This window comes from Notothenia rossii (genome assembly GCF_949606895.1).
Source record: "Notothenia rossii genome assembly, chromosome: 2".
NCBI lineage: Eukaryota > Metazoa > Chordata > Actinopteri > Perciformes > Nototheniidae > Notothenia > Notothenia rossii.
This window is the reverse complement of record NC_136904.1, coordinates 23,037,162-23,056,582: the sequence shown is the minus strand read 5'-3', so window position 1 is coordinate 23,056,582 and position 19,421 is coordinate 23,037,162. Positions and strand designations below refer to the sequence as shown.

General features: G+C 40.4%; 1 protein-coding gene across 1 annotated transcript in view; it reads left to right on the top strand.

Annotated features, from left to right (window-relative positions):
* Nucleotides 1-1,376: 1,376 nt before the first annotated feature.
* LOC307028835 (uncharacterized protein) overlaps nucleotides 1,377-19,421 on the top strand; it is a 76,767-nt gene continuing 58,722 nt past the window's right edge. The window contains exons 1-3 of the mRNA XM_079664181.1: nucleotides 1,377-1,987; nucleotides 12,497-12,597; nucleotides 12,986-13,055. Coding sequence (XP_079520307.1) covers nucleotides 1,864-1,987; nucleotides 12,497-12,597; nucleotides 12,986-13,055 — 295 coding nt within the window. The 5' untranslated portion in view covers nucleotides 1,377-1,863. The remainder of the gene's footprint in view (nucleotides 1,988-12,496; nucleotides 12,598-12,985; nucleotides 13,056-19,421) is intronic.

The window sequence follows — 19,421 nt, the reverse complement described above, 5'->3', positions numbered from 1 at the left end:
GATAGGCTGGGCAGCATGTCTCTGCTTATATTAGCAGCTGAAAACAGATTTAACCACACAGTTAATAATAAGGTAAAAAGCAACTAATAACATATTTATCTAAATACATAAAATGAAAGAGTAATGTACATTTCTGGCTGGCTTCAAAAGATTTTATTTAACATTAAAACATGTATTGCACTTACTTATAATTTAAATTTTAAAAAAATCTGTTACAATAGCCCGCACTATCATACAACAACGCATTGTGAAATGCTGTCTACAACAAAAAAGGGCGCCAAAGATGGCTATGCTAAATACTTTACTGTCAGTTGTGAAAGGCTCATTTGCTTCTTCACATTATTTCTGGCAATAATACAGTATAAATTAAAATGTTAACCACGATTTGTCATTTGTGCAGTTATTAACAGCTTGCAGTAGATATTAGCTATGCTAACACTAGATATGTACCCAGCTAGCTAGCTTACTTTGCATGCTAACTTGTTGTCCAACCGATTCAAATAATGTAAAGCTTGCTGGAGAGGTGCAGCATTAAATACACAATTACATTACCTTTTAATGCTGCAGTTGCTATAGCATCCATCCCCGGATATGTGATATCTCTTCCATTTTCAGGCATGGCGTAGTTAAATGTGAAATCACGGAGGTTCAGTCTTCTGCCTGAAGGAAAGCTAGCCAGCAACCCTGAAGCTAGGTGCAGTGTGCACCTGACCGAACACACGCCCTTAACGGAGGCTTTTCGCGGTTCCCATTGGAAGGTACCATTTCTTTAAAAAAAGAGGGGCGACAGAGATATTGTATATGTTTCAAATATGAGGAATATTAATAAATGATGCAGTCATAGGTAACATTTCAAACATCTGTTTCTAGATGCACATCATTCCACAAGTTATTCCCAGGCATTTTTATGACGTGTATATATATATATAGGAACATGACTCACCGGTCTCCCCCATACAGCTAGAGAATGTGATAAACCCACTCCATTAGTTATTTTCCAAGGCTAACACATGAGATGCGAGATTCGGAGGAGATTTGCGGAGATCCGAATGTCACGTTTTTAGTTTTGTATGTCTAGGTTTGGGTGTATTTTGCTGTTCGGTTCTCCCTGTCATGTTTTCCTCCTGGTGTATTGTCTGGTCCAGTGGCGGCCGGCCCATAGGGGCGCCGCCCCCCTTCTTCCCACATGTTTGATTGTCATCAAAAGTTTAAAAATAAATAAAAATATATTTCCCAAAAATATATATTTTTTATTTTTATTTTTGTTTTTTAAAGAACAAGGCAAATATTATATAGTTGGTATCAGTAAAATGTATCATCTACAATAAAATTTCGTTTAAAATTGTTTTACGATGTCTAAAGTTACTGATAAGTCACATGTTTCCTGCCTGGCCGCAGCGTGTATCATTACCCTCTCTCGTCCGGGCGGTAGAAAGGAGCCCTCAGCCAGAGCAGCAGCAGCCAACAAGCTGACTGTTGCTATCTGTAAACTATGCCGCCGAAACATAATTTTAGCCAATCAGCGTCGTCAGATCTGATGTTCAAAGGGCGCCCTTTCAGCGCCCTGGCCTGTGTGTCTGTGAGTTGTTTAGACTCGTATCCAAGGTGACGCTACAGTAGGGAATGGCTGCGTCAGGTAGACTCCGGTGCTAGTGGATCGCCGGAGCTGTAGATTAACATTTGCATGCTTATTGTAGTTGTAATGGCAATGCCTGTGGCACCATGGAGCATATGTGTGGGCTGGACCTGTATTTTACAGGAAAGGAGTGATCAGAGGGTCGAGTTGTCGATTCTTGTTCAGTTTTCATCTTCCTCACTCTCTCAGACTTTGAGTTGCGCGCGCTGCTAAAGAGACGCGCTACCATGGAAACCAAACAATGGTGTAGCTGTATTAAAGTCCGAGTGGAAACAGTCGTGAGTAAATCTGATTTTGTCAGAAATCGGGAGAAATGCGGGAGTCTCCCGCGAAAATCGGGAGGGTTGGCAAGTATGACTCTCACACACACACACACACACACACACACACACACACACACACACACACACACACACACACACACACACACACACACACACACACACACACACACACACACACACACACACACACACACACACACACACACACACACACACACACACACACACCCACACACACCCACACACACACACACACACACACACACACGTTTTTGTCACCATTTCCATAGCCCCACCAAAAATATTTTCCACCAGCCGCCACTGGTCTGGTCCCTCTCTCTTGTGTTTTTCCTCCCTGTCGTTAGTTTGTAATGTTAGGGACCCAAAATAGTTCCACTACAAAGTACTACCAATCGAATCCAAATTGCCTGAAACGTGCTCCTAACTGTTTTTTGGGTGGTCAATTTTGGCCTCAACACTTTTAATGGATTTATGTGGAATATTTCTAAAATAATAGTTTTAACATGCCAAAAAGCTGCTGTGTCGTTTAATCAAACATTAAAACAAATCTAGAGTTACGTGTTTCTGTACTTCCTCTAAGAAGAAAGTACTGAAACAGAAGATCTCTGTGGCTTCAGGCTTGATCGCCGTTCAAATGACAGCGTTGGTTTCCCCAAAAGTGGACGGGGCTGTAAAGTGACGTAGATTTTACTCTCATCTATTATTCAAAACCATTCTATTTGTTCTAACGTAAATGACGTTCCAGTGTTTTATCTTTTTATTTATTTGTTTTTATTTTAAATCGTATAATGTCTGACTTTTTTTCCCGTCTGTGAGGAAAAGAAATGGGGCTTAGAGCCTCAAAATACTGGAATCTGTATTTTTTAAAATCTTTTTTTCCTTCTAATTTGTTATTCTTTTCTATATAACACACTGTTATTTACTCAACAATAACACACAATTATCCTTGTTTTATTTATTCGTTTAATTCTATAATCTTGGGCTTTTTAGCATGCTTTTTAGCCGTAAATAAAGTCACCGGAAACAGACGTAGGCCTATAAGTGACATTTCGAACGATACACACCAAAAACCCACTGAACAGATTACCCAAGATCCTCAGCTTGAAGCTCGTATGATTGGATGTTTTAGCCTCAATGCATGTTGGGATATGATGTTAATGTGATATGAAATCCGAAAACATTTCAAACAAAAAAATATATACTTTATTCCGAGTGTTCTTGCTTTTCTCTTTGGAAGTCATCACATAACGACATTGTAATACACTGTCCGGCTGCATTAAATATTACATATCTGCCGTAGTTCTTTATTTATAGAGCCCTGATGAGAAGACTTCTGGACAAACTTGAAGAACTGCCGCCAAAACTGAATATATGACGTGGATCATAAATATATCAATAATTAAACAACATCTTGCATTTATTTTCACAAAATACGTCTCCTTGCAGTGTCAATAGTAATTCGGCTGACTTTTATATTTGATCCAATTGGTAGATAGGTTATATTTACACCATAACGGTGCACAGCTGATAGAAAAGGACTTGTAGTTTTTGAAGATATTACTGATTTTCTTTGAATATAAGAATGTAAATACTGAGTTGAAAGAATAGTCAGGGGTTTTGGGTGATGGGAGACACATCTATGGAATCACAATTTCAATAGCTTACCTTTAAATGACGGATATGCCTTTCTGTCTGTGATGTTTTACATATCAGATATTAATGTGTGGAAGTAAAACATGAGAAATAGTATAATAATATCCTGTAAAATTATGTAAAAACATGAATAAAACTACACATCTTCAGATGTTATACATACATAAGTGTCTTAAACTAATAATACAAAGTTATTATTAGTATGCTGTGTGTACTTTGTGTGCACCGCCTAGTGGTTAAAGCACATTATTGAATTATCTTTGTTGAATAATGTTATTTTTGTTGAATAATGTTATTTGATGAAACAAATATTAAGAGTACATACTTTCATAGGGGGAAAGTAGAAGGTCAATGATAGTAATATAGAATATAAAAAATCAAGAAGATACTGTAAGTGATCTCTACAATAAAACAGTTTAGTGCTGGATGTACAAAGACATTAATAGGAGGATGTGCAAAACAGACAAACTAATTAACCTTTATTAACACATTAAGAATCCTTTAGGTTAAGGTCTTCTTTCAAATAAGAAAAAAGCTTTGGGGGTATCTATGTACAGATAAATATTAAGCCTGACAAAGTACTTAACGTCTAATATATTGCTTTCCTGCAATGTTAACTATGTTGAAGCACTTATTTGAACTGATATTATACACATTAATTATACTCTTATGTATGTAGATAGTATAAGGAATGTGGAGAATATGACAGTTTAATGGTGGAGGTACACACATATTGATAGATGTCTTGTAATGCGCTGTTGAGGAGCCTGCGACCTAAGTTTTTCATTCATTGCATAACTGCACCGTAGTTTCTTATATGATTTGTCAATGAACCTTAGAAAATCTTGAAATCTTGAAAGGGATGTGCAAAATAGCAATTATATAGTTTTTAATTAACTATTAGTAGAGAATAACGAGTAATTAATATACTTTATAGGGATCTGCAGATAAATGTTTAGTCTTCTCAAGCACTATCAAATATCTCTCCTGATTGTTGGCACTTGACAATCACCTTTCCCTGAGTTTTACTCAGGTGTAACTAAAGTCTGATTCAAGGGTTGTTTATATTCCAAATCATTAATCAGAATCTGCAAAGTAACCAAAATAAATGTAGTGGAGTAAAAATGCCAGGTTAACCTCTGAATTGTAGTGGAGTAGAATTACAAAGTAACAATGAGCTGTCATGTGGGTATATATTAATGCTCCCCATTATGTATACAAGCGATTCTCACCCATTTAGTAAGTCCTACATGTTTTAAATTTGTACACACCAATTTGTTTCCTATCGCCTAAACCTCCAGGGCTGTACACAGTTTAATACTGTCAACTTCTAATTTTGGGAAAAACGAAAACGTCTTTTAAAACTACATTTCCCAGTAGAGACGTGCCATCGAGTCCAGTTTTGAATAGTCTGCCGTGGTTTCGTTCCATTTCAAAGAGCTTGACACTCTGCGCAACCTTGGAGCACTGCCACTCCAACATCCAATCCCATAGCTTGAAGATTAATCACGGGGTTTGTCAACGGGACTGTAGTCCCGAACGATAGCTGGGGATTATGGGTAGTGTAGTGTCTTCGGCCATCCTAAACTGAATTTGTTTCCGGATATCGCATTAACAACAGCACATCTGGCGTCACAGAGATCTTCTGTTACTGTCCTTTCTTCTTAGAGGAAGTACAGAAACACGTGACTCTGGATTTGTTTTAATGTTTGAGGTGCAATAAATGACAGCAGCTTTTTGGCATGTTCAAACTATTATTTGTCTCGCTCTTGAGAGTAACAGCTGGCGAAATTACAGCCTCGCCTACCGATTTCAAATGTGTTCTAAAATGATATTTATAAATGACTATCATTATTATAAGCAAGACAATAAATGGCAAAGATATGTAGAAAATAAACGTATTTAAGATACGTTCATAAGGAACGTAGCGTGGGAGAAAATATGTTTCTAACTAAACGTAATTGATAATGCAGTTTAGTTCTGTGGGAACGTAATTTTTAGGAGACAGGGTAGGCCAGAGATATGGCAAATCCACACAAATGACCCTAGAAGTGTTTTTTTTGTTGCTAAACCTCTCTAAAAAGGTCAAATGTAACTTGTTTTGCATCACTCTTGATACAGGGTACTTATGTTACAGTTTGGATTCCTAAAGCTTTTAGTCTACTATCCCATCATTCAAGAGTGGTTTTCACTATAAGTAATGTTTTTTTTTTTTGACGGACACTATAATTAAAAAATGTTTACTATGTTCAATCTGAATTTACTTTAAAATAAAAAAAAAAATCTATATTGATTTAGACTTTTCTACATCCAACTCACAGGTTTATAATTACTTTGAGAATTCTCTTTCTTAATTTACCCCTTTTCGAAGTGAAGATATAGTCATTTGTTCTGGGAATGTCCTTTTCGAGCCTGAGACCTGAAAAGCAGGCTCGGGGCTTAACTGGTTTTAAAGGGAAGACCAGAGACTCACCGTACATGTTTAGAGGGGCTCAGAGCATCTTCCAGAGGCGTCTGGTTAAACAGTCCCCACAATTAGATTATATAAGATAAGTGGTTTACATAATTATTTTTCTAATGCAACTATTTCAATTATCGAATCCATTTTCAAGCAAAAATACCAAAATGAGCCGAGTGTCACGGTTTATGAAGGAAGCGGGACCCAAATGCAGATATAACCTGAAAAAACTCCTTTATTTCAAGGCTATGATATAAACAATGACAAAACAGAACACTCACCGCAGAACTAGTCATGGCACAAGACGAACCGACAAAGACAGAAAACCCATAACTTAAATACACACAAGACTAATCACACAACAAGACACAGGTGAGGAGGGAAGAGAAAACACAGGGGCCACGGGTGAACATAATCCGACAATTAGACACATCAGGGAAACTAATGACAAGAGGAAAAGCACAGGGAAAAGGACCAGACAATAACCCAGAGGAAAACATGACAGGGCAAACAGCAAAAACACCCAAAACTATAAACGTGACATAACATGAGAATCGTGACATAACCCTCCCCTCAAGGGACGGATTCCAGATGTCCCAAAAAAACAATGTCCAGCAGGGTGGGTGGAGGGGGTCTGGAGGACGGGTCTCGGGTGGACGGCCCGGGGGCAAGGCAGAGACCAAGGTGGGGAACTCGGGCGGACGGCCCGGGGGCAAGGCAGAGTTCAAAAGGGGAACTCGGGCGGACGGCCCGGGGGCAAGGCAGAGTTCGAGGAGGGGGTCTCGGGCGGACGGCCCGGGGGCAAGGCAGAGTTCGAGGAGGGGTGAAGACCACAGCGGGCGAACTCAGGGGACCGGGCCATAGGGCGAAGACCGGACAGCTCCGGAGGTCGGGCAGGAGCCGGTGTCGGCAAGATCCCCCACGGAAGAGGACACAGGGCCGGCAGGACCCCCGGCAGGAGAGCAGTCGGCGGAACCTCCAACGGCATGGGACATAGGGTTGGCAGGACCCCCGGCAGAAGAGTAGTCTGTGGGACCTCCAACGGCACAGGACACGGGGTTGGCAGGACCCCCAGCAGAAGAGCAGTCTGCGGGACCTCCAACGGCTCAGGACATGGGGTTGGCAGGACCCCCGGCAGGAGAGCAGTCTGCAGGACCTCCAACGGGACAAGACATAGGGTTGGCAGGACCCCCGGCAGAAGAGTAGTCGGCGGGGCCTCCAACGGCACAGGACATAGTGTTGGCAGGACCCCCGGCAGAAGAGTAGTTGGCAGGGCCTCCAACGGCACAGGACATAGAGTTGGCAGGACCCCCAGCGGAACCTCCAACGGCACTTGAGTAGGGACTTGAGTGGGAACTCGAGAGAGGGCTTGAGAGGGAACTTGAGAGGAAACTTGAGAGTTGACTTGAGAGGGATCTCGAGAGGGAACTTGATCGGAGACTCGAGAGGTGAATTGAGAGGGGACTCGAGAGGGGACTTGAGAGGGGACTTGAGAAGTGTCTTGAAAGGGGACTCAAGAGGGGACTCAAGAGGTAACTCGAGAGGGGACTTGAGAAGTGTCTTGAAAGGGGACTTGAGAGGTAACTCGAGAGAAGACTTGAGAGGGGACTCGAAAGGGGACTCGAGAGGAGACTCGAGAGGAGACTCGAGAGGTGACTTGAGAGGGAACTCGAGAGGGGACTTGAGATGGGTCTTGAGAAGGAACATGTGTTGGTTGGTACGCCGACAGGACTCGGGGAGCTGGCGTCGGCTGAACAGCCAACAGGAGATGAGGAGCTGGAGTCGGCCGGTACGCCGACAGGACTCGGGGAGCTGGCTTCGGCTGAACAGCCAACAGGAGGCGAGGTGCTGGTGCTGGAGTCGAACGGTACGCCGACAGGACACGGGGGGCTGGCGTCGGCCGATGAGTCAACAGGTGACGAGGAGCCGCAGTCGGGACCATGACTGCAGGGGCCGGTTCTGGAGCCGGAAACATGGTTGTAAGATCCAGTTCTGGAGCCGGAAAAATGGCTGTAAGGTCCGGTTCTGGAGCCGGAAACATGGCTGTAAGGTCCGGTTCTGGAGCCGGAAACATGGCTGTAAGGTCCGGTTCTGGAGCAGGGGACATGGCTGCTGGGGCCGGCACTGGAGCCGGAAGCATGGCTGCTGGGCGCGGAGCGTAAGCCTGGACCCTGGCTGTGTAAGCCAGGTAATGGAGTATGGAAGCAAAGCTGTGTGGGCCGGTTCTGTAGCCGGAACCATGGCTGCTGGGGCTCGGGCTGCTAGCCTGGCCTTGCGACTCCTCCTCTTCGCAGCCGCCTGAATACTCCGTGGACCTCCATAAGCCAGACGAGTTCCATCATACAACTCCTGAACAGGAGCAGGAACTGGGGCAGAAGCATGGGTTGACTTCAGACGGATCCCACCAAGGCGTATGGTGCCAGGTTGGGAATTGGGAGACAGGGAGCTAGCATGCCTGGGGCTAGCAGGCCGGGAATCCCACACCGGGATCATGGCTGTTGGAGCACGGGCTGGAATCCTGGCCCTGCGTCTCCTAGAGGCTCTTTGGAGACTCTGTGGACCTCCAACAGGACCGTAGTTGGATCCGAGGAAAGGGTTACAAGCGTCGGACCAATCCTCAGGACAACTTGTGAACAGCTGTAACCAATCCGGCAACGAACTTCTCAATCAAGGTATTTCGGCCACCTCCATTCGTGCTCTCTCGAGAATAGCCTCTTTGTCCTTTCTAGAGGAACTTCCTTTCCACTCGGCATGAAAACATTGAAGGGAAAAGTCTAGATCGAACAGATCCCAGTCAAAATCTTCCATACTGTATCCGCTGGGTCCATATTTTGGTCGGTTCGTTCTGTCACGGTTTATGAAGGAAGCAGGACCCAAATGCAGATATAAACTGAAAAAACTCCTTTATTTCAAGGCTATGATATAAGCAATGACAAAACAGAACACTCACCGCAGAACTAGTCATGGCACAAGACGAATCGACGAAGACAGACAGAAAACCCATAACTTAAATACACACAAGGCTAATCACACAACAAGACACAGGTGAGGAGGGAGGAGAAAACACAAGGGCCACAGGTGAACATAATCAGACAATTAGACACACCAGGGAAACTAATGACAAGAGGAAAACACAGGGAAAAGGACCAGACAATAACCCAAAGGAAAACATGACAGGGAAAACAGCAAAAACACCCAAACCTAAAAAACTATAAACGTGACATAACATGAGAATCGTGACACTGAGTGCTTCTAAAAATGTGAGATTTTTTTCTATTTGGTAATCAATAATCAATAGATTATTTGTTATATTAATGGCCTATAGTATTCAATATTATACATTTTTTTAGAACTTTATTTTTTTGTTTCAAACAATAATAGAATACAATATATATTTCAGTCACATTTTCAGATTTTCCAGTTGTATCAATACAATCCTGAATAGGTTTTGAGTATTATTCAACCACTATTATCAGAGTACCACTCCATTGCTAAAACAAAATTAAAAAGAAAAGTAATAAAGATGACCTTAGAAAATAAGAAAAGTAAATAAACAAAAATAATAATGATGGAAAGAAAATTCAAGTGACATACAAAGATGTTAAGTATAATGTTCCTATCCGGAAATAAGAGCCGCAGACTTAAAACGAAGTTAAACTCCACTCAAAATGAAAAAAAAGAGTAATTGTTATAGTTGGGAAACTTTACTGGTAACTCCTTCACCATGACATGGAGTGAAAACTGTAACAATAAATATAGAATGCAAATCAATTTTAGTCTTGTGTTGTCTATTCAACCACCCTTAGTTGCATTGTAAATTTATACAATATAACATTACATTTTTCTCAATTTCTTAAACCTCTTTCCATCAAATGAGCATTGATATAATAACTAAAACATGATAACAATGAAATGTAATCACTTACGACATTGATTGATCAGTCTTTTCATGCAGATGCAAATGGCTCCTAACAGCGACTAAACATGTGGCTTCCTTGAGATTCTACCCAGCGCCATATAGAGAGAAATCTATAATATAAAATATATATATATGGCGGAATGGTGCTGATTCTACAATTTTCTGACGGCATGACAGGAAGTGATGCAAGATTGAAAGGAAATGATACATTCAAATAACTTTATGAACAGTGTCAAATAAACAAACGTTACAAGTCACCTGAAAGGTGCTGCAAGCAGTATTTTAGCCTTAAAAATTATATGAAGTGTTTTTGAAAACACCACATTAAGTATTCAATATCTTTACAGATATTTAGCTCGTATTTGTCAATTTCCATCATAAACTGTAGTTCCTCATTTTCCTTACCTGTCCCTGCTGTACTCCCAATCTGCTGTTTCTCCAAAACTTCTTCTCACAACCTGCTGAGAGAAACAAGCACCCCATTGCCCTCACCGTCCTGGGGAAGAAAACATTGCTGCCCTCGCCCTCCTAAAAACCCTGCACACATTGTGATGCATGATAGTCTGCGCTGGGCTCTCGCCAAGCCTCCAGGAACAGCTCAAGGCTGTGTGGTGATGTTGGCATTCTAGATAGAGTCAAAGCCGCAGGTAGCATGACAGTGTGGCCAAAACAGGCTTTACCATTTTATTTGTATATTACAAAACAAAGTGCTGTAATACTCAGTCCATTTCCTGACCATCACACACATTTAAAAGGTATACTCTTTTTGAATGTCCTGTATTTGATTGTCGGGGGAAAGGTTTGCAATTACCTTTTTTGGGTAGGGTTAGAGGATGTGTGCCCCCCCCCAGGCTCTCAAAGTGGTCGCAAGGTATAATAGAACTCATTCCACTGTCTGAAAGACAAACCTTCAAAAATGTGCAACTGCCTCGTGAATCATATTTGAGGAAGGCATGCAAAAGCTTTGCAATTATATTTGACCAGGTAGCTATGTTCAGCCTTGAGTCGGTCACATATTCTGAAGCCAGAAAAACTCTTTCAGCCATCTCTTCAAACCTCGTGTTTTCTTTGTGTGTCTTCTTTTCATGGATACTGGTAATACATTTTCTTTGGCATTACATACACAGCATAAAGAGCATTTTATGGGAGCTGGAGCTGCCCACTTCTCCTCTGCCTGGTCATTCCACAGAGTGGCAGCGAGGTGGCATGTACTTCTGAGAACGCCATAGACTAGAAACACTGATTGACTTTATCTGTGTTTGCTCAGGCCCTAAGGAAGACAGGTACATGGACAAATGCCTCTAGCTGTGACACACACACACACACACACACACACACACACACACACACACACACACACACACACACACACACACACACACACACACACACACACACACACACACACACACACACACACACACACACACACACACAGACACACTCCCCCACTCTCACACACGTATCTTATTATTACAGTTTATGTGTGACTTGCTGCAATAGTATGCAGACAATTTCAGTATTAAGACAAGTAATATGAAGCTGGAAGAAAATTCTCATGAATTAAATTATTTCAAATCTGTGGCACATACTAGAAGTCTGCAGAGATGTTAAACTTGCATGAACATGTAAGTCCCTTAAAAAACCCTATTATGCTGTGTGATTGTGGAAAACGAGAGTGCTGCATGAAGAGAAACACATTTAAAAAAGTTATAAAGAGATGAATGTGAAATATTTATCTGGCTAAGATTAGTATGACTGTGTATTCAGTATTTATATAGTCATTACAAACTAAAAACCTTAGAGGTCATCCTCTTTTCTTTTCTTTTTGTATACCTCCACTTGTGTGTGGGATAGGAATGTTGATAGGGGGCCTTGGAAATAATGTTATGTGCTATATTTGTGGAAGGTGTTGTGTTAAGGCTCACCAGATGCTAGTGCTACTTTTTATACTGCTCATATACATCAGTCATTTCGCCAGTCATTTAGATAGAACGTAATTCACACGGGGATCCGTTGTAAAATAAGACATTGAAGATAATTCACACAGAAAATAAAAAGTATCTTGTTTTTTCATGAGCTTTAATGCACTGAAATAAATGTATCAAATCTTTGACAGCAAACTCTTCAAATTGCTCCATTTTGTACTAAAGATTGATGCTGGTATATGGCTCTTGTTATAGTGATGCCAAGTGAGCTTATCAGTAACAGCAAGAGACACAAGATATCATCTCAGAAACATAAAACTAAGAGTGTTACGCACAAAACATACCAACGTCATGCACATCTTACAATACATTTCTAAAACTCTCATTGCATGGTTTTTACATATTGTTATGTTGATCTCCTTAATAATGCATCAAGACAATCTAAGTACCTTAAGCACTGTTAGAATCCTGATCACACTATAGAGTTTAATTTTTACACAAGATATAGCTTACTGAATATAACTTGGTGTACCTTTTTAACCTTTCATAGGGGTTATTGTGGCGTTATTAAGAACTGCTTTTTTCTGCCATCGGCAGGTTTACAGGTCAAGTGGATCTATTCTCTACCGGGAGCAGTACAAGCCAAGGTGGAATTTAAGCCCTCTATAATCGGCCATGTTATTGAATTAAAGGCTTATGTGAGTATCTCAATTATTCTCATTTCAATGGTGCACTCAGTCATTTATTTTTCAATTAAAAGGTAGATCCAGTGCTTAAACAGAAAGGAATGCATATGTTGGTTGGTTTGTGGGAGGGAGAAAACATCCAATGGAAGATATAGATTTTCATTCCATGTATTCTGTTATGTTGTTTCTTATAATAGACTGTCTATTACAACCATGAATATCGTCACATTTTTATAAAGAGACAAGAAAGACGGGTCTCTTTGAAAAGGACCAATAAAATAATAATTTCATTCAGCTTTGTGAAGATGCATTGCAAAGTGTTTCTATTATGTTCCACATTTGATAAAAGTGGCTATTTATACATTGAAAAATGTTGAAGTAAAAGTGACTGTATCAACAGAGTGATGATTGTCAGAGGGTGTATGAGGGAGAGGAAGAGAGACTTTCTACTCCTAGAAGAATCAACCAAGGTAAGAATAATGCCCAAAGTGTACTTCATGCACAATTGTGTGTTGTTAAAGTGGACCTATCATGCTATATTTGAATAATATAGTGTAGGACCATACCTATATAAGGCATATTTATACTTTTTATTTTTCAAAATACCAAACAGATCATGCATTTTAGCCATTCCTTATTTCGCTCAATGACACACTGTCTTTTCATGGGCTGATTCTGTGAGAACAGCACCATCTACAGGCCTGGCATATGTACTACAGCGTGTCCAGTGCTTTCCAACGGCAATGTCCGTGGCTGTCTCCTCCTGATTGGTGGAGTTGGCACAATAGCCGTAGCGCCACTTCTGTGACATCATAGAAGTGTTCAAATCTGGATCAGTCTGTATCAGATCCGTTGCAGCCCCTTTTTAAGAGATTTGGGTATGGAGGAAAATAGAGAGGGTTGTGTTTTCTGACACTTTGTGAGTTCCCTGGAACACCGGGGCCACATATTCATGTATAAAAGATGTACAAAAGGGCATTTTGCATGATAGGTCACCTTTAAGGTAACAGATAAAAATGGTCTTGTAATACGTTGCATAGAGTGGAAAAATATGTCTCCTTTTCTTTATTGTTGCCTAATAGATCAAGTCAATGGGAAAAATAGAATTGAGGGGGAACAATAGGATTTATATTTAATATTATGTTGCATGTATTTATTACCCACCAGGCTTAGTGCTTTCTGTAAAATGAACTTCTTCTTACACTCATACACTTTGACACATGCATTTTAATATTTCAGTGCGAGCCTTTTTTGTACTAGCATTTCACATCAATGTCTGGCAGCTAACTGAAACCATCATTGCCTCGCTGGGTGAAGACTGATTGCCGGCTTAGAGTTAACCATTGTGTAGTATCAAATGGCTTTTGATACCTCGTATGTGTGCAATATAATACGAGGCTCTTATTAGAGCAGGCCACCTCAGATAGAAAACCAACAGATCACAGGCAGATCAGAAAGGGAAAGAAAGCGTATGAAGACACGATTTGCTGCACTCCTATCTAAACTCAAGGCCAGAAAAGCTTTAACAAGAGGTTAATGAGTTTTCTGGAGAGAGAGAGAGGAACGTTTGCCTCTAAATAGGTCAACGTAGTTAAGAAAGTTGGATACAAATGTACTGTGGCACTTGTTGTTCCTTCTTTTCTTGTAAAAACACAATCATTTCCAAAATAAAAGGTTCATCGTTAGCAGAGGGAATGTAGTTGCACCTATATAATCCACAGAAACCAAGATCACAGCAATTATTCAACATCACAATCAATATTGTGTGTATTTAAATAGCTTTTTGATTTTTAATTTACATGGACCTTGGCAACCAGTTTGTGAAGGAATAGGACAATATTTAAGTTGTTTTGGTATATTGTATGAATATCTGTACAGTTATCTGCTGCATTTAAATGAACAGCATAAAGAATCTAAACTTCATTTGACCAGATACACACATTAATCTGACCTCAATGTGATGAGGCAGAGTGACAATAAAACCTTGTATCTGTGCATGTGTAAGTTGGAAACTGAAATACAAATGTAAAAGGAAATGTAATGCATATGATCAGTGGGGGGGGGGGGGGGGGGGGAGTACATACACGGTATTTAATTGCTTTTTTAACCCATGTATTAAATTCCGTGTTTTTTAAACAACATCAACCAGTTTTTATATGAACATTGAATTAAAAGGTCTGAATAATATGGAAGTGCAGAACTCTCTCAAGAGCTGCTTTAGCACTCAGCTCTGCAGCTGTTCTTTTAATGTATTGTGGTGGCTCTCATCATATTTATACTGTTTGAGTGTTTGAATCCCAGAAACCCCTCAAGCCCAAGGCAGCCATCTTCAGAAAACAGCTAGAGGCAAACTAAAGTGTGCCTTTAATGCCCAGCACGGCAGAGAGCCGTAGTTGAATAACTACCTAATAAGTCACGCAGTAAAAGAAACAGTGTTTTTTCTCAGTACTTGGTGGGCTAAACTAGGGCTAAGAAGGTGAGACAATATTTGACAAACATTGTTCAGGTAACGTGACTGCACAGGGCTGCTAATGTAGCTGAAGGTCTCATGTATATGAATAGAAAGAAGTTTCCTCCAACTTTAGCTGATGAATAATACTGGGATTATGTTGCTATTAGTTTCTTTTTTGCACCATAATAGTAAAGGTTAAAAGTTATATTTAATCAATGAAAATGTTCTGCTTGGAGTAACTAACATAAGTATTTCGATATTGTTATGCTAACATGTTTGGGAGGTAGAAAAATAAGGGAAACAAACAAGCTTCATTCCAGTTCGACAAAAACTTGTTTACCAATAATTTCACAGCAAACTGCCCCCTTCCCACTACAGACCAGTAACTGCATTTAATCCTGACATCTCAAAACCGCTAAATTAAACAGGGTTGTTGTGGCAAACAGTACTAGTATAAAATAGCCATTACTTAGTTGTGTTAATCACAAGCTCTAAAATTCCTGATTTTACACTTAAAGTTTGGACCGAAAATAATGTATTATCACAGAAAAAAACATGGTAATGTCAGGAGAACAGAGTCTAGCTTTCAATATCTCCGCTTCATTGGTGGTCCCATCAATGATTTTCTGTCTTTTATCGAACAACACAGGCCCCTTAACACGCTTCTGAGGTACAATGCTCTTCGATTATTAAACAATTTCATCAGACAAATCCACAGTTCTTGAGGAAAGCTCTACAACCAAGTCACAATATGAGGGTTAGGGTCATGACAAAGACAAGAAGAGGATTAAACTCTCCAGCTTTCAAAATACTTTCAAATTTGAGCTCTTTGGTATCTTGTTAGCACCTAATCCTATAGTATGTACACACACACACGCACGCACGCACGCACACACACACACACACACACACACACACACACACACACACACACACACACACACACACACACACACACACACACACACACACACACACACACACTCTTTAAGGCTGCCTTCCTGTACATCATAGTGCTATTGATCTCCCATCCCATGAAGTGCCCCTTTATCTGCTCTGCTACACACAAACACATACACCAATATTCACGTATACTGTCCTGTATATGTCTAACTGTTCCACTTATGAGATCCTGAATGGTCCTCTGACGAAACACTGTGTTTGCTTTTGCCTTTCAAAATCATATTAGAATTACAGCCAGGTGGACATTATCCTCCCCAAGGTCTAGGGTGTGTAAACCTTTAGTGGGCGTAAATAAAATACCCGTGCAATAATGCTACGTGTACTGCATGAGAGGGCATAGGATCTCTGAGTGCTTGTGTTTCCATCAGCAGGGCTGCAGCCTTGATTGATGAGGCGATTGAGGCAGGGGATTTTGCTACAAATCAGCAGAGTTGTTATGAAGGCTGGTCGGACTGCGATGTCTCTCCTGCCCTGGCCAAGGAGAGAGTTTCCACAGCGAGGGCCCGACCTCTGCGGTCAAAGGACAGATGCATTTTTATATTCTGACCACTCAGCCAGCTGGATAGTGAGAAAGACTTCCTCCCACATGTAGACACGCACGCACGCACGCACGCACGCACGCACGCACGCACGCACGCACGCACGCACGCACGCACGCATACACACACACACACACACACACACACACACACACACACACACACACACACACACACACACACACACACACACACAACCCCTTGCAGACAGTGCTTCACCCTTCTCAGCCTAACCTCTTTCAAGTCACGCAACTCCAGCACAAAAGCGCACATCCAGTTTCACTCAAAAGCCCTGATCTACTGCTGCCAATACAAATATGAAGAATGGAGACAGTGAGATGGAGCTTCCCGCCTTGGCTCAGGGGGAGTTGGGGTAATATTCAGACAGCTTTGCCTCAAGCAATGAAATCAAACAGAAGCTCCCTCCAGAGTTAGATGTCTGTTATTAAAGCCTTTTTTTGCTGTCAGGGTCAACACAGACCCTCTTAAACTCATGCCCAGAAAAAGAACAACAACAATGATAGATACATAAAACAACCAGGAACACAGGTTAATTGTGTGCTCAGTAATCCACCATTTTCAAAGTTACCCTGTGAAACAAGTGGCTGTCCTTGAACAATGTGAGATGAAGTCTATATCTTTATATTCATTGACCATTTAAAAAACCTCAGTGCTGTCCACAGTTTTATGAATTAATAACAGACAAAAGTCTTACAGTCAGTGCAATATCAAACATATACAACCCAGCACTAATACATTGCTTGGATATCTAAGAATTAGATGTTTAAGCACTGACGATCAACCTGACTGTAACACCACAGCAGGTATTTGTATCAAGTTTTTTCTGAACCCTCACAGAGATACTTGGACATGGTGTCAACTAAATGTTTTTCTTAGGACAGACAACGGACCAAATTACTTGTTCTTTTGCACCGTGACAGTATAAAAGTATGAAATACATCATGAGGTGACATCAATGATAAGCATGCATTGTAGCTTTATGTGTATGGAAGATATAAAACGTCAAAATAAAACGATTCACACAAGACCATAACATGGAATACAGAATATGTGTAGCCGTGTAAACAAGTTTGCAATGTTTTTGTTAAAAAAACAAAACACTGGAAACGTAATCAGTGTTTATCAAGTCACAGCTGATCAAATCAGCAGTTGTTTGGATTGCTTTAGTGTGAAAACAAACACCCACTGTTTGAAAAATCACTATAAATCCATAGTTGTAAATTGTCCATCATTATCATGGTGAAATGGACACATGCCGTTCTAGAATGGAACGTTTGATGGGCATGGTAACAGTTACTTAGGGGGGTGGGGCTTAGTGAAGGACAACTGCTGGTCTAAATAAGAGATGAACAAAGTAAGGGCCCTTTTCCTCCATTGAACCCCTGCTAGCCACAATAAATCAAAGAAAAATCATTTTCTGTGCTCAGGATCCATTAGATTATGTATCACTCTTTATCTTTCCTTTGTAGAGGACATGTGTGTGGGTAGGGATAAACATCTCCCCTTCAGTATTTCCCACTCCTCTCCTCGTCTCACCGTTGTTTGACTTCCAACCCAATCACCTTTTTTTAGGTAAAACAATTGCAGACAGGGAATGGTTCTGCAGTTTTTTTCATTAACATAAAATCATAATTTTAAGATGATTTTTTTGAGTGACAATGCATAATATCTGCATAACTAGTGTCCCTTACAAAACAATGATATGATAAAATGCACTTACATGTTTTCCTCTTGAATTTGCTTCCTATTATAAACTGTGTGTCGCTTAAACCCTTAAATTATCAATCACTGAACACTTTGATGAATATACCAATTCCCTCGTTCATCATCTTTTAAAGTTCACCCAAACAGCGTCATCTGCTGTATAATGTATCTATTTTTAAGCTGATTGTTCAGTTGGATGCATATTTTAGTACAATCTCATGGGCATTAGAGACAAGTCTGGCAATTTTACTGAAAGGACTGTACGTTACTGCGAACAGCAAACAAGAGAGGAAGATATTTTCAAATGTTTGGTATCGTGGTGCAGCAATTATATGATTTGCCTGAGACTGTTTCAGGAGAACAGTCTGTACTGATTAAAACTTAACGTCACATTCGTCTTAAATACCCTCTTCGTAACATGCACGTGTAGCTCATCCGGCATTTATGTTAGAATAGCTGGAACAAATTTGTGTCAGATAAGAGACAATCCTTTGTTAATGTGCATTAGGTTTATAATTCTAATGTGTTTCCTCACTTAACAGCATCCATTTGACTGGATTGTGACACAACAAAATGAAGCAGTAGCCTGTACATATAACATCTCACTTACAGTATGTACCTTTTATGATAGCTTCTAACAAGCAGACCAATTACGATGCAATAAGTATAACTGAGTAGTTTATTTTTTCAAAGCAACATGCACCCAAAGGTGCCTTGCTAAAATGGAAGCAAAAACATAACAAGCGAAATAATACATTTAATACACCTCCATTCATTTCAAACAAAGTCAAACAATGTCAAAACAAATGTGAGCACAATTAATCTCCGTAGACATTAAAGCTATACAAAATAGCTTGTGAGTCACAAGCTGTGCATACCACACATCAAACAAAAAGGGTCCTCCTACACTGTTGGTTGGCATTTAACACAAACTGATTGAAACAGGTACTAATGTCTATCATCCATATCAAAAACAGAATCAGGAAATTCTGAAGACACTTTAAAGAAAGCCTGTATCTAAGATTTTGATATAATGTACAGTAGAATAAAAAGTGTGGTTCATTTTCCATCCCACACAGGGGACACTTGTTATTTCTCTGGAAATGAATACAACCGTTTTCTTTTGCAAAGACTGACTTTTTTGCTTTTGTCAGGTT